Raw genomic sequence first — 16557 nt, 5'->3', positions numbered from 1 at the left:
TGCCGAAAAACTAGAGCCGAAAGCCGGAAAAATCGGGTTTAATTTATGGAATAAAAGGCCAATTTCTAGCTCCTGTAACTTTGGAACCAAGTGAGATACAGCATTCCGGTTTGTGGCGCCATGTAGCCCCACGACTTGGCTACCCACCCCCCAAAGCGTAACTCTCTCGCATGTACGGTTTGCCTACAGTAGCGGTTTTAGTTTGACCTATGAAAACCGAAAAAATCGGCCATTTTTTAGTCATTTTGATCAGGAAAAATTTCTAAGTTGGACCCAAAAAAAATTTTCTTTTTTTTGACTGAAATCGATTTGGGGGGACCGAGGGAGATTGGAAATCCGTTTGAAAGATGTTTCCTGCATTTTGGCGAAAAACTAGAGACGAAAGACGGAAAAAATCGGGTTTAATTTATGGAATAAAAGGCCAATTTCTAGCTCCTGTAACTTTGGAACCAAGTGAGATACAGCATTCCGGTTTGTGGCGCCATGTAGCCCCACGACTTGGCTACCCACCCCCCAAAGCGCAACTCTCTCGCATGTACGGTTTGCCTACAGTAGCGGTTTTAGTTTGACCTATGAAAACCGAAAAAATCGGCCATTTTTTAGTCATTTTGATCAGGAAAAATTTCTAAGTTGGACCCAAAAAAAATTTTCTTTTTTTTGACTGAAATCGATTTGGGGGGACCGAGGGAGATTGGAAATTCGTTTTAAAGATGTTTCCTGCATTTTGGCGAAAAACTAGAGACGAAAGACGGAAAAAATCGGGTTTAATTTATGGAATAAAAGGCCAATTTCTAGCTCCTGTAACTTTGGAACCAAGTGAGATACAGCATTCCGGTTTGTGGCGCCATGTAGCCCCACGACTTGGCTACCCACCCCCCAAAGCGCAACTCTCTCGCATGTACGGTTTGCCTACAGTAGTCCAAATTAGGTCGAAACATGGATATTTCTTCATTGACTTTGTATTGCAATACGTCATCCGGCCCCATCAGCTGATCAAAATTTACATTGGTTTCTTTAGAGCCCTGCGGAATGGATAAATAATGATAGTTTTCAAATTCACTATGTCATTGTTACATTGTCCGAGTCACTAAGTACTTGATCAGTTTATTCTTTTATATTAAAAATGTATTCTTTAAAGGGATGATGTATCCGTGTTTTAACAAAAAATATCTAAGTTTTCAAGAATTATAAATGAATTTAGAATTTCCTCTTTTGAACATTTCGTCAAATGTGTTATTATGATGTATTTAGTTTCATTTAGACAATTTTACAAACTTGCAAAAGATTTACACATATCTACTTCCTTTGAATGATGTTTCATGTATTTTAGATTCAAATCAATTTCTCTTTAAATTTTAAAACACTCGTGGTTAAATGTCAAGGCTATTACAATGTTTCATATTGTGATACACAAAAAACAAAACATGCATTTATAGGCCTTGTATCTCCAATAACGGCATGAAAATGCGTATAATATTAGTTGATATCATATTTTAGGATTCAAGTAGTGATTGGAGACTGATATGTTTAATAAAGTCAGTTGAAGTTTGCAAGTTAAATAGTCCAGATGTGTTGATTTTAGCCTAAGGAATAAATAGTTCATTTTCATCTGTTAGTGATTAGTTTTATATGTGAAAAATTCATTTTGGATTCCAAGTAAGTAATTCAATTTGACATATGATAACTGTTAAAACATTCTACGGTACTCCTTTTGATAAAAGAAATGTAGGCCACACGTGTTAAAAAAGGCGCTGATCGGTTGAGAAGTATGTAGGTCTATTAATTACTAAATTAGTGTATAGAGTGGATCCATGCCAACCAGAATAAATTTCATAACCTGAGACATCGTGACTGAAAAATACGGCATAAATCATAGTTGTGCCAAAGCAAGTAATTTGAATGATCTTGGGAACAAGAAAGACAGAACATAGTAACAAAGAACTTTTTTTACTTCACTAAATCTAATTTTAAGTCAGAAATAAATATTTTTTAGGTTTTAGTGCAGAGTCATTTGGCGACCTTTCACTCGTGTTCTTGAAATTCGCTTGCTTTCACATAGGCCAATCCAATAATAGAAATCCGGATGTCCTGATTACCCATATTTTTCAAAACATTTTACAAGTTAACATTAACTGCAACAGATTTCTTTATATTGCTCTACTATTGATGTATTGAGCACGATTTTCACAGCGAAAATATTATTGTATAATTCATTTACTATAAAATCTGTGTAAAAACCAATACAATGATAGCATGAAAACAATCTAGGAATTTTCTAGTCATAACTCATGCCTTAAAATATATCTTCAACAGGGTATTCATTTTACAAGTGAATGCAAGTGAAACCTTTTGAAAGCTACAAAATATATAGCGTAAACCGGAGAGATAAGATTGTGTCATAAAATGTGGCTATTCATATAAACAATATTATTAAAAATGAATTACAATGTTCTGTCCTATTTTGATATTGACCAGTCAAGAGTTCAAAGTTCAGGAGTGGCTATAAAGAAATTGTGTAATGTTTAATTCAGAGTTTCTCAAGCAAATTAGCTAAAGCGCAAATTTTCATATTTAGAATTGCCAAAGTGCTACAAACCTTGGGTCAAAGGGTCAAAAAAAAAGTATGGGGGGCCGAGGGGGAGAGGCTCACCGAAGCTGAAGGCCTGTGTATGCTGTAAAATGCTGCAAATCGTTCCATGTTGCATTTAAAAAGTACTTGTTGTTGTCTGTAAACTGACCAATCATAAGTTCGACCTCAAGAATATATTATCTAAGTTTTCCTGTACTAAAATATGACAATACAAGACTGGCGTTTTCAAAACACTTCCTTATTTTCCTTATTTTACCTTTTTTCAATTTCTATCTAAATCTCTTTTGTTTATCAGATTCCTTCGCGCGCAACTTTGCAAGAATTTATGCGTCCCAAATGGGGACAAGGAAAACGTGTATATTCGCTTTGATCGGACAATAAACAGAGGCCCGTATACTCCAGGCTGTGTACCTCAACCGAGGTCCATATGCACCCCAGGGATACATTAGAAATTTGGAATGAGGCGGAATTGAGGGTGAATTTTGTTAATAGTGGTGGAAATTGAGCAACATCGATAACTATCAGACTTGTTAACTTCGTATCTCCTGAGTGTGCATTACTCTGTTTCAGTTTTAAGTTATTTGATATTATACAGTACTAGGGGTGAATGGCGGAGAATTTTTTTTCTCAAGGGGGAATCGGATCACGAAGGTTGAAAGGGCACTGCCCTTATCGATATAGCGTTAATAAAATAATCAGATTGAATCAGGATAACAGAATATATTCCAAGAAGGCCTCTTGTGAATATTAGCTGCTCTCCATTACCCCATAAAAATAGAAAATTGCTTTATACTCCTGTCGTTCGAAATTGATATTTATTAACGTTAACTCGTTTCTTACAGAAAACAAAAAATGACTGAAGAATCTTCACAAAGCCAATCTTTTACGAACTGTCTAATACCTTGACTTTGTAGTTTGTAAATGAATCGATTTCATTGGGTTGTAAGCTGGCGATTACAGCCAATTAGAGACCCTCGACAGGGACTGAGAACAATGTGAAAGCGCGTGTAATCGAGTGTTATGATTGGCCGAACAATCGAATAGATAAACCCCTGAATAGCTTTGAAATAGCCCAATATCTTAATATATGAAACAAGTAGAATCATAGTTTGAAATATTTGATAAACCTGTTTGTTATCCATCCGTTGCACTATGTTGGTATGTAGGCATATCAGAGTTTTGATTCAAATTAGTGGACGGGAATTGTCAATAGCTTATCGATATTTCAATCCTGGTATAAAGAAGATTCGTTCACGAATTCAATTGGTCTTAAGCTTTTTTGCACGACTTTTGGCAGCATTTTTTAGATTTGTTTCTATCCTCGTTGAAATTGATAATAGTATCTAACTGGGAGTTCAAAAACATTACTTCGTTCTTCAAGTGTTCAACATTTTTGGCTAAGACTTGGTTCACGTACTTGATCATTTCTCCTGCTAAACAACTAGCATTTGTATCGCTGGCACACATGGCACAAGAATATGGCCAAGCTAGTATAAGAAAAGACATCATATATTCCAACTTTTTGTGGGCAAGATTACCATAATCTTCAATATTTGTTGGAAAAGAGAAAAATTTAAATAAGGATTCGCGATCTGAAGCAGAAATAGACTTAGAGAGAAAAGAAAAAATTGTCAGGGATTCCATTTCCTTGATAAGTTTACACACTATAGTTGCATTTTCATTGTCTAGCTGTAACAAAGATAGTAAATGATGCTCTGGTTGAAGAACCTCAACTGATGTAATGAGATGTTTTAAAACAGTCTGCAGTAGACCTTCTTCATCAACAAAGGACACATGGTTGGTCGGCGAACTCAGAGCAAGCTTCCAGGATTTAAGGAATTGGTTAAGATCGTCTGGTAATGATGTTGGTAAGGTTACACTCAATATATCGGATACGCGAATCAACACCATCGGACTCCTCTCTTTCTGTTTACTCAGTATCATATAACCTCTCGGTTGACCTAAAATATAAAAAATACATCAAAGATAGCTGTCGTAAACAGAGTATAGAAATGCTAGTGGCAGAAGACACAACAGATTGACGATCCATCGTAAAAGCTCCCTTTTACGGAAACTGCCGAGGATTTCCGAATGTCTCAAGGACCGTTTGGATCGTTTTGTTCAAATGATACCCATAATATCTGAACAGTGATAACTTTTCGTTATTTCAATTTTTGGAAAGAGTAGTTGAAAATGACCTCACACTGACTGACAACTGCCAAAGAGCAGTTAGTTGAAATAATTTATTGCCAAGGACGTTTCAACTGTTAAAAAACAAAGTACGCCCAATCAAAACCTTACATACCAGTTTCTTTGTCATGAGCTTTCATAGCCGAGAAAAACAACTCCATTGGTATCCAATGAGGTGGGTATTTGAATCGAGCTGTATCTAATAATAGTAACATATCACGATCTGGATGGTAGGCACCTATTGGTGAAAAGTGACCATCACCAGTTTGTCCTAAGACTGCTCTTGAATATGACGCTACCAGAAAGCTTTCGTCTTGTTGCGTATAATGTCTTACAGTTTCCCTGAATTGCGTTATATCCACACTTTCATCAACTGGTGTGGAAATCACATTTAAATTATTACAAGAAGCTATACATATGAACTGATGCAAATTGATGCCATTTTGTTCCACGATTTGTAGCGGTGTACAGCAGTCCAACATGTTTTCGTGATACCACCGCCAAGGACCCTTCCATATTAGTCCCGGATCTATTTCCAATGCGTTTAAAACCATTACTAGCGTCGATAAACCACAGAAGGCAGGTTCATCCTGTGTTCTGAATTGTGAAGCTAGTTTGAAATAACAGACCAAATTGCCAGCCAACAACGATTCCTTAAACAGTTCCTTTCCTTGATCCGACGAGAAAGCAATACATGTTTCTGGAAGAGGTCGACGATAAAAATTTCGATTTGGTGTCGGCGCAGTATTGTTTGACATCATAAGAATATTCACGTTACGTTGCCATCCACTAAAACCAACTTTATTTCTGAAAATATAAATTACATAGTATTCTTTTTCAGAAAATGAACTATCTAAAGAATACACTGGCGACTCTATCTATAGAACACAGTAGCGGCAGTGGCTCTATTCTAGAGCAGAGGTTCCCGGCCTTTTTCAGCCTTCACACCCCTAGAGCAATCACCCGGGCCTTTCACACACCAACAATTTGTTTCATCCACATTTCCAGCATGCGATTATGTGAGGGCCAAACTATTTTTCTATGGGAGAAATGTGACGCCACAGATAGGGCATGAATAAATCGGAGGCCACTCCATTCATAAAGCTGGATCAAAGCGAATATCAGTAGTTTTAATTGGGAGCATGCTATTCAACACCAGTTACATAATGCAAAATGACACTGTGCCTTTTCTTATTCAGACTTCCCAGATGATTCCGTTTATTTTTATATATTATGCTTCGCCTATCCACAATATATCTAGTTTTTTATATAAAGGCCTAAAGCAAATCTCGGATGCCAGTTGCTACCCATACTTTCGTTAGTAAATAAATTTCTTGAACATTTTGAATCTTAAATCTCACCTAAAATAATCGATCAAATAAGATTAGAATTAGAAAAGAATTAAAATTAATATCGTTGAGGATAGTAATATATGTTTCCATTCATTTCTCTTTACAATATAGCATTAATCGTCCGTTAAAAAATCATTTTTTGTAGAACAGTCAAGTAACCTAATTTCATGCTAACCTATTTTTCGTGTATCTCCGTAAATGTTTAACAATTTACATGTGCGACCTTGTGTGACCTCCGCATTTTCTTGTTTTGATAAACATGGGTTATCTGTACCATGTCAACTAATAGAATGAATCTAGTAGTTTCAAGCAAGGCAAAATGTATTAATGTAAACTTTGATAATTACAAAATGGCGGATTTCAACTATTTCAAAATATTACAATTTTTTACCGGCCGAATTTCCTTATAATCCCAAGCTGTAATCTGATTTCAAATGTCGTCTGCTAGAATGTAGTTAAATGAACGAGGTCACGTGATAAAACTGCAGATTCCGTGTCAGCAGAACAATTCTATGGAACACAGTGTGGGCCGTATTCTTATGTTCTTTCAATGACTTTTAGCAATAAATCACGTTATACTTATTTTATTTTGTCAATCACTATTTTTTTAACCATTATTCTTCGATGGATTTGTCATTACTTATAATAAAATATTATTAAAGATAAATACTAAGAGAAGTTTATAATAGGTGACGCATTTAGAAGCCATCATCGAGTTGGTTACTCATGAAATATGGGTCAAGGTGAGGGATTCATAAAGAAAATCGAAACAAACCAATTTTAATTATTTTGTAGAATATCTGAGGAAACTTCTAGGACATAAAAAAATATCGCGTTTTTAATTTGGACGAAATTCGATGTTGAATCCTTGTATGCACGAATATAGGTTACACCAGTGTATATCGATAAAATATCCGGCTTTCCCGTTGCATGTACGGCGTGCCATACAATATTTCATTTTAAGATGGCCGGAAGACAAAGGAAATATTTCCTATAGAGCCTCTCATAAACATATTGATTCAAGATACTTACAGCATTAATCTTCTCGGGCATAGCATTGAAACTCCCCTAATAAACAAAAGTTTAATACATGCATCGGACCGTGAAAAAGCCCGTGTGTCTATTCACATACCGGAAGTAAGCTAATTCTTATGTATGGTGGCCTAAAATGGCTACCTACATTATGAACGTGCACGGTATACTCAATGGTATAGAAGCTAATTGAGCGCCGGAAGTAACTATAAAATTACGAAAGGCATTTAAAAGATTTTTTTTTTCAAATATGATGTTTTTGTGAAATACAGAAGATATAGGCTATCAATAAAGCGATTTGAATTAATTTGAAAAATTAGTATGACTAAATCAAATTATTCGTGAATTATGACTTATCACGATACTCTCATGATTATACGGCAGAAAATTCAATGCACGCACTGTTCTGCGTTTTGAAAGAACATAATTTGAATTTAAGTTTTTAAGCAGAGTTTATGGCGTGATAAATAACATAAGATATCGATAACATTTCTAATTTGTAAGTTGGTGTTTCTAATGAATTGTCATGTATACTTAATCATACCAGTTTGTTCTTATTGCATATAATTTAGAGTTTGAACCAATCATAAATGTCCATATATGTACAGTCTGGATAAACAGAAAAAATCTTGATCGATCACTCATTGGAATTCTGCTGATAATTCTCGTCTAATTTTGCTAATTATGAATTAACTATGGTCATTAGAACACCTCTACTTTCTAGTCATATAAGTATTAGTATTTTCATTTTCATAAATGAAAATAAGGGAACCAATCTTTAAATGTCGACGCTGCCACTGAACAAATTTCTATAATAGGCTATGATAATCTGATAATGACGATAAAAAAACAACAACATGCATTTGAGTGTATGTCAACAAACAATCAGCCTTCCTGATATGCTACAGAACATTGACCTGTTGATAATGACACACGTTTATCGAACGGTGAAAGACGGACAAGAAATACGATAACATTATCTATATCACGTGTATGTATAGATTTTAAATAGCGTTGGATATAATATTGTAAATCATCATCACGGGGTCAAAACTATGTATACACCGAACGCCAGATATCAGTTAATTATGATAGAAGCATAATTAGATTTGATTAATCATGTATACAGTTATTATCGACTAAAAATATGGCCTCATTTCAGGCAGCATCAGTTTATTGTGTTTCTGATTTGGAATTACCTACATACGTTCCGCAAAATCACACTAACTACAGACAAATATTTTCTATTGTATGTCTAACTGCCGCAGGATTAGGATTTACGGGTTCGATTGTACAGTTAATAACATGGATTATCAGTTCACGACGTTTAGAAGATGGGGAAGAGAGAAGATCCTTGGTCAATCCCACTATAGTTATCAGTTTAGCTATTGCTAATATTATATCATCCGTAGGTAAGTCTTTAAACGGTTCTTGCAAATCATAGCCATATCGCTTTGTCGTTTTCATTTTCAAATTTTGATATGTGCTTTTCATAAAACACAGATATATTATGGTGGAATAATGACTGAAAAAAACGTAATCCATGTAAATTAGTTTCAAAGTAAGGCCATACACATCATGATATAAAAATGAACGTTTTTGTCTATCAGTCATCATCACCGATTTATCACCTCTACTTGATTAGACTCGGGGCTGCACTTCCTGTATTTGAAGATGATTGAACACGCGCTGTAGTTGAGCTTTAAAACTTCTTGCCTTTCTGTTTGGGCACAATCACATGGTTTTGAATGCCCCCCTCCCCACTCCATATTTTCTGGGTTGTTGGTTAACTATTTTTTTTTCTAAAATTTCGTGCTTATTTTTAGGAGTTGTACTTCGATCAATGGCCTTACTCTCAACCAAGCCACCAAAAGAATATTGTGCTTTAACAGAAAGTTTCAACATGTCTTCAATTTGTGAGCATGATGTGGAACTGAGTCCGTCAGTTTGTCAGAAAACAATGATAATTGGTAATGTTCTAGAGGTAAGCTTAACTGTGTTCATATTAAACATTGATGCTAATTTGCTCACCCCGAATTTTGTTGGTGGTAGTAAGAGCTGTGTTCAAAGAAACGTGGCTACAACGTCACCAGATCTGCATTAAGCCACCTCAGTCGTCGTGTTTATTCTGATATTTATTTTAATGTGTATTCGGACGAAGGACATCTCAAATCCGGAAGAAAATATTTTGCTTGTTTTGATTCCTGTGCAACTGTTTTGTTCTTTCAGGGACTAACCGATTACAGTTTTATTGTTGGTGCTCTTTTGACACTGTCATACTCCGCTGATGTTCTCCATAGACAGCGTGGTGCTATTGTTGAATCTCAAGTATTTAAAAACAGGTAGACTAGTACATAGAATCTTCTGACCTGTCAACACTGTCTGCTAGCATCATTAGTACAGATATCATAAATGCTATCATCATCAGTCCTGTTCTGCCAATATGTTGGTGCACCCATCACGCTGGACATTGACCAGTTGCCCTTAATACAGCGACCTATGAGACCACTTTTCCCCTTGCGTGCCCGCCACGACTATTAGCCTATGCATCCAGGGCGTCTATATTGATATCTTAGGGATTGTTAGGGGACGTCAATCGGAGGTCTCGTGTTATCTCACTGTTATCTTTGTCAACATCATGTTTATAGAAATCATCTCTACTAACATCAATTTTACTGGCATATTACATGTACAGACACCATCCCTCCCCGAGGCTAATATTATTAGTAATCCAGAAATTCGATAATCAGATATTTCAAAGAATACACTACAATAACATGTATATCGGCCCATATTTCCATTTAAAATGTTTTTTTTAATGTGCTTCAAATATGAATTTTTCAGGCCTACGTCTTTGAACATGATTTTGTGTTGGATCCTGCCATTTCTATTTATTGCTGGAAGCACTGTGGCTGTTTATTATAAAACAGACTTTCCTCAGAGGTTTGTGTTAATTCTTTTGATAGGAGATTAGTGACGTCCGATTCCATTGATTTCACATCACAAATTGATTTCAGTTTTTATGATTGCGTGTTAACATCTACAAATTGTTTTCAGTTTTTCTGATTACCTGTTAACATTAACAAATTGTTTTCAGTTTTTATGATTACTTATTAACATTATCAAATTGTTTTCAGTTTTTATGATTACTTGTTAACATTAACAAATTGTTTCAGTTTTTATGATAACATGAAAAATTTGTTTAAATTTTTTTTCAAATCAAGGTGTCCACATGATTCCAGAATACACATCAGATATCTTATTGTATACCTTCCAATAACCTTGGTAATGATCATCAACCCAATTCTGTTGTTTAAAGCTAGATCTTTGGGTAAATATTAAACAGTCCATTCATACATTTCTTTTTAGCTGTGATGCGGATAAGTATAAGGTTTCTGTGCATAGTTGCCATTCTTTCTGTGTAAAGAGATAGATATCAGAAGTTTACATAGCCCTGTCCCTAACGTGGTATACGAATGGGATATCAGCGTCCGAATAACGGGTAGGTCCAGATTTGTCGTGCTAAAGTTTACACATCATTGGAGCAGCGACTTGGCAAATTATTGTTATTTATTAGTTACCAGTTTGGCAAATTTGCATTTCATCTAAAAAAAAGTAGACTTACACCATTTGATTTGTGTCATTTTATTTCAGTCAAGAAGAGTATAACAAGGCGGACAGCAACATTTTCCTCTCGAGAGCGGAATATTATTAGAAAAATGACCATTCGATTTATTTTCATAGTTTTATTATATATTATTTGGTAAGTTGAAATCATTTCACCTAATTGCTACTAAATAGAATGCACCGAATCAATTTTTATTTTATTGAATGTTTTCTTGCAAGAACGCCTCCATAAGAGTTGTTGCATTTTGAAATCAGCCTGGACAGTTCACCCTATTGAGTTTGTCTTCCCCCTATTTGTACCCCCTGTTTCGAAAGGGCCGCCACTGCTTCTAAGCCACGATCGCTACTCAAGAATATTTATGAGCACAGTATGACTGTTGCGTATTCACATTCCCCTATATTTTATGTTTTCTAGTTGGATTCCTAATATTGCTGAAAGTTGTACACAAGTTATTCTCTATTATTATGGTACAGATTCACCATCCATACAGACATACCAATGGCTCTTTCCCTTGCTCATCACAGAGGTATGTTATGCTTCTTCATGTAAATAAAAGAGCTGACAAAGATAATTTGAAACTGTACCGGTTGTCAGATTAGGAATCCGAGGGTTGCTCAGGGAAAACAATTATTAAGCACGATAGTGCTTTAGCTTTACGGAAACTGTCGAGGTTTGCCGAATGATTATTAAATAAGACTATCTCTATTTGAAATAATTCGACACTCTCCGCATCAATATCATTTAGAGAAATACTTCATCAGTATCTGGATTTTTATTTCTCAATCCGTTATGTTATATTTTGGAAATTTCAGGCTATAATGAACCCGTTACAAGGATTTTACAACTGTTTTCTCTATGGTTTACCAGGATTTCGACCATCACGATGTTTTGCAAAGTCCGAGGATATAACAAGCTCATCTATGGAAGAAAGTCAAAGTTTATTATCAAATAAGACAGGGTCTTTACAACGACACTGTGTAATTCGACGTATTCTTCGATGACGACGCGTCGTCAGTTTTTAGAAGTGATGACCACCTCATCCTTGCAAAGCCCGGATAATTTTATTCCTCTTTATATATCACAAGTGTTCTTTATTATCATAAACTGTTATTTTTTGGCATAGTTTCTAGGAACTGAAAAACTTGAAAAATGTTCGGATTAAAAAATTGCCTGTTCAAAGACTTATTCATCTGAAAATAGAGAAACAACAGCGAATTTAAGAGTTTTTTGCCTTTAAGATAATGATATAAAGTTGAAGTATCTGTCATTTCAGAAATATTCAAAATAAATTTTCAACTCATGTCATTGTCTTTAAATGTCTTCGGATTTACATAACCCCATATAAGCCTATAATTCCGTTAAAACGCCACACATTCAGACTAAAACTTTCTTCTTTAAAACCAAATAACTGTTTCTAATTGATTGCATCAACTCAAAGACCTTTGGCGGCTGCAGAAATTTGAAATGGGAAGGCCACCGCCAAATTTTCGAATCTATTCTAGGTGGTATTCGACGTAACTGAAGCGAATGGCCTTTTCCATTTTTCAATCTTTACATTTGTCCATGTCAGCCCCTTCCAGAACTAAAGTCCAAGTTGAAAAAAAACTCAAGTATCAGCATTTTTTTTAAGGGGGCTCAACCATTTTCGAGTTTCTAAATTTATCAGGGTAAGAGAGGGTGGTCTTAGGGGCCTGGCCAACACGACAAATTCAACGAAACAAGACAACTAGACATGTAACTGTATCTTAATGAAAATAGACCACGTCGATTGTAATTGTCATACGAATTTGTGTCTTTGGCCATTTGGCACGGTTTTTGACTCAGACTGTCATTTGACAAAGGGAGGTAATCCTAGAAACTCTTCACTCACGGAGATAAGAAAAACCGTCCATGAAAATTCACTTACTTGAAAACATTTCACAAGTGATTCTGTCTTCATATGGCCTGGGGCATGTGTGAGGTACTATATGACATACGACAACCTATTTTTATTTGAATAGATTGATTTTTAAAACCAATATACAACACTTTGATTGAATGAAGTGCCATTAGGCCTGCTTTTAGAATCTACGACTACAGTCAGTGGCCAGTTTAAAAATTTAGAAAAGGAATAAATCGCTGTTTCACTTCTGTTCTATGGCCTCATTATGACCTTTTCTCTGATCACATGTATGTTGCCAGCAATAGTATTTGGATGGCATAGCCTTTGCCTTTGCCTTGATAAATTTGTTTCTTAGAACAGTAGATCCTGATAGCACTTGAACAAGTCAGACAACTTTGATAAAGTCAGACCTCATTGAAAGAGTATCTAATAAAAGTTCTTACCGAAATGTTATGTATATACCAGTACTTTGAATTTTAATTAACAAGAATAAAAGACCAAAATTTTTTTCAGGAATTGTTCCAGAAAATAGATCATCTGTTGGATAGTAATCCAGATGAAGAATTTACACTTTGATGAAGCTACATGGCTGTATGTTTTATCTGGCAATATGACATCTTGGTGGAATAATAACAGTGTAATGAATACAACAGTACATTATCTAAATATAATATGGATAATGTTAGAAGAACTTGATATAGAATATCTTAGCTGGGTATTATGGGTTGTTTATCCCATTGTTATATCCTTCCTGTTACCACTGATTATACTTATATTCCTGTACGCTTCTGTCTTATTTTTATATCTGTATCGTCAGCGAGCCCGCTTACAAGAAGCATATGCCAGAGACTTCTGGGATGGTGCTAGAAAGACATTAGCAGCATTGTGGTTAGGACAAGCCCGAATATGGCATGGTAATTATTCATATTTTTGTTATTATTCCGAAAAAAAATTACACATATTTTCTTAATGAGATTATAGAGAGGTTTGTATTGCTTTTTATGTGCTTCATAAATATTCTTTACTTCCATTTGTACTATTCCATTCTTATCTTTACAAACTTACATGTAAGATTGTATTGCCTTAAACGAAGACATTTTGTACCCAGAACACCAAAATATAACAGAGACTTTGTTTGTGTCCATTGCAGGTTTTGAAGTTCATGGTTTGAATAACATTCCTGAAGGACCTGCTCTTATAGTTTACTATCATGGTGCTATTCCTATAGATTTTTATTATGTACTTGCTACATGCATACTAGAAAAAGGGAGACAAATCTCTATTGTTGGTGATCGTTTTTTATTACATGTTCCAGGTAATTTAGTACTAACATTATTTGAATAAACTTATTCGCAATTTCATCTGAGGCTTTACCAGTGAAGGTATGATGCTTAATGCTTAATCTCACAGAATGAATTTTGACTGCAGGATTTAGGCCATAGCAATAAATGAAAAGGTGGCTTATATATATGTCATTTGTTACAAAGCAATTACAAATGGATAACAGTTATCTAATATGTTGTTCTATATTATGATGGTAAATAATTCTGTTTCTATGATAATAATTTTATTTCTAGGATGGCGTTTGTTAATGGAGGTATTTAATGTTACTCCAGGAACTGTTCAAAGTTGTGTGAATGTCTTGAATGAAGGAAATTTGTTATCAATTGCCCCTGGTATGTATGTTACTTTTGGTACTTTTGAGAGTTGTAACCATAAATATATAGGGGTGACTTCGATTGAATCTCTGTGGTCGAGCTAGAGTTGATGGAGAAATGACGTAATTATCTTCAGCGAGCAAGCCGAGTTTGATCGAGTTAAGGCAATATGGCAGGACTTTCCATGCTACCATGTTAACTCGTGTTAGACTCTCCAAATAGTGAGTGTCGGACCCGAGCTTCTAACTAGGTCAACTCTACAAAATATTACAGTTCGGTTGTGACACGAATGACTCGAGTCTAACCCGAGCTCCAATCGAAGTCACCATAGGATTCTTTACTTTTATTTCATAAAGGAAAATAGCAATATATAATTGAACTTGCCCATTCCTGAAAATTGAATAAACAAAAAAAATATCATATTCATGTACTCTCTGTTATTTGCCTTGATGAAAATGAGAAGATGTCTTTGGTACTAATAATGATGGGTTTGCCAAATCATAAGAATGGACCATTACATGTTTTGGAGATTTTTTTATGAGTTAATGAAAGGTAATCACAAGAATATGGCCAAGGCTGTCATTATTTTGCCATAGTATTTAATATAAGATTTTTTGCATTTAGGTGGTGTTCGTGAAGCTTTATTTGGTGATGAATATTATAGGATAATGTGGGCCAATAGAGTTGGCTTTGCCAAAGTTGCTCTTCAAGCAAATGTGGTAATTATATAAGTCAGTTAAAAAACCCCATAGTTTTGACAAAACTCATTGAACCAAAAGAGCCCATCTGTTTATAAAGCATACCAGAATATCAGTATAAATGACACATTTTTCTTAATGGATTTTTTGCTTGGGTCTTATGCTATTCATTTATTATATTCATTGTTACAAGAGCACATCTTGTATTGCCGACACAAGCTTATGAGCAAATGAGCAGGAGTTAAAAGGAATATATTTTTGAGTTGTTTCTGTAAAGAAATAAATATGTTAAGCTATTTTTCCAGCCTGTAGTTCCAATGTTTACTCAGAATTGTCGTGAAGCATTCCGTACTCCAAGTCTTGGTCGTTGTAAGTAGAATTATAACCTTCCAGAAAATTTTTCCTGTAGAGAATCACCATAGTTCATTTGATACTTTTATTTCATGCTAATAGCCGTATGACCCTGTTAGTGGACAAAGAAGACATATAGAAGAACTAATATTCGAAGAGCTTTAGAAAGCAAAAGGGAGATTTTTAGTAATTAAAATTATCCAGTTGGTAATATAAATTCTAGAATATTAGTGAAATATTAGTATATAACTATTACCTATTTTGTTTTAGCACTACTTAGAAAGTTCTATGAGTGGACCAGATTACCTATAGTCCCTATTTATGGTTTCTTTCCTGTTAAAATGAGGTATGTACAAAATCCAAATTTATTTATGGAATTTTTCCATCAAACTGTGACCATGACACGTTACAAAATATCAAAATGCCATTAAAATTGGAAAAATCCATTTATCAAATTCCTAATAGGCCTATTGGGTCATTATTTTTTACAATAAAGCGAAACCAAGAATTAATTTACCATGTCTTCAAAAAATGAAACATCTGTTTACCAAAGCAAGACATGCTTTTTTAAACAATTAATTTTATATTGAAGTGGCGCATATTCCCCCTTTAATTTCCATCTGATATCCTAATTTCAGATCATTTCTCGGTAAACCAATTTATCCTGAACCTGGAATTACTCCGGAATTATTCTCTCATCAGGTAATATTTCATTTCAGCATCAATTTGCACAATTTCAGTCAGATGTCTGTAGTTCCTGCAAAATAATGCTATCATTGTCCCCAAAATTTAGAAAACTTCTTTACAAACACATTAAGTTGTCTTTAAGAGTTGCTAACCTTCCATATAATGCTAATTGCTAATCCTATATATTCTTCATTGTCTAGGTTCAGAAAGCAGTAGAAGAATTAATAGGTGAACATCAGACTATACCTGGTAGTATTGTCAGAGCTATGATAGAAAGAATTCCTGGTATAAATTCTCAGTAATATTTATTTATTTTTTGTCACCGGTGTACTGTGTACATTGTTATTGTTGTTTATTTATATACAAAGAGCTATAGGCTTTTTGTAATGTTGAAAATATTTGAAGAGTTTAATGCTATATAAAATGTTGGAAAATATCTGAATTTCTAAGTGATAATGTAATTCTAATGTTATATATGTAATTTTGAAA

The 16557-nt window shown here is 34.6% G+C and overlaps 3 protein-coding genes across 3 annotated transcripts; 2 read left to right on the top strand and 1 right to left on the bottom strand.

The window, feature by feature from the left end:
* Window positions 1-4492: 4492 nt before the first annotated feature.
* LOTGIDRAFT_137593 (hypothetical protein) lies at window positions 4493-5538 on the bottom strand (the record flags this gene model as incomplete). Its single annotated transcript, XM_009047767.1, has 2 exons — window positions 4493-4551; window positions 4896-5538. Coding segments are annotated over 2 exons (702 nt in total), but the record flags the coding sequence as incomplete, so codon positions are not given.
* A 2698-nt stretch (window positions 5539-8236) lies between these two features.
* Window positions 8237-12093, top strand: LOTGIDRAFT_205062 (hypothetical protein). Its single transcript, XM_009047766.1, has 8 exons — window positions 8237-8576; window positions 8991-9148; window positions 9394-9506; window positions 10009-10107; window positions 10389-10495; window positions 10819-10927; window positions 11207-11318; window positions 11605-12093. The coding sequence occupies exons 1-8, from the start codon at window positions 8312-8314 to the stop codon at window positions 11791-11793; spliced, it is 1152 nt and encodes a 383-aa protein (XP_009046014.1). The 5' UTR covers window positions 8237-8311; the 3' UTR covers window positions 11794-12093.
* A 1260-nt stretch (window positions 12094-13353) lies between these two features.
* Window positions 13354-16370, top strand: LOTGIDRAFT_137534 (hypothetical protein; the record flags this gene model as incomplete). The annotated part of the gene is made up of 8 exons (XM_009047765.1): window positions 13354-13588; window positions 13825-13989; window positions 14252-14350; window positions 14957-15051; window positions 15336-15399; window positions 15652-15727; window positions 16020-16083; window positions 16269-16370. The coding sequence occupies 8 exons, from the start codon at window positions 13354-13356 to the stop codon at window positions 16368-16370; spliced, it is 900 nt and encodes a 299-aa protein (XP_009046013.1).
* Between the last annotated feature and the right edge of the window lie 187 nt (window positions 16371-16557).

This window comes from Lottia gigantea (assembly GCF_000327385.1).
Source record: "Lottia gigantea unplaced genomic scaffold LOTGIsca_116, whole genome shotgun sequence".
NCBI classification, from domain to species: Eukaryota; Metazoa; Mollusca; class Gastropoda; family Lottiidae; genus Lottia; species Lottia gigantea.
Note: the sequence above shows the minus strand (reverse complement) of the source record. Positions and strands in the feature narration are given on the sequence as shown.

What these genes read in the sequence shown, in the direction of transcription:
- LOTGIDRAFT_205062 (XM_009047766.1), top strand. Translation starts at nt 8,312, where the DNA reads ATGGCCTCATTTCAGGCAGCATCAGTTTATTGTGTTTCTGATTTGGAA. An exon ending in AAAACAGACTTTCCTCAGAG is followed by an intron (nt 10,108 to 10,388) that starts GTTTGTGTTAAT and finishes TTTCAAATCAAG; the next exon opens with GTGTCCACATGATTCCAGAA. An exon ending in GTTTAAAGCTAGATCTTTGG is followed by an intron (nt 10,496 to 10,818) that starts GTAAATATTAAA and finishes ATTTTATTTCAG; the next exon opens with TCAAGAAGAGTATAACAAGG.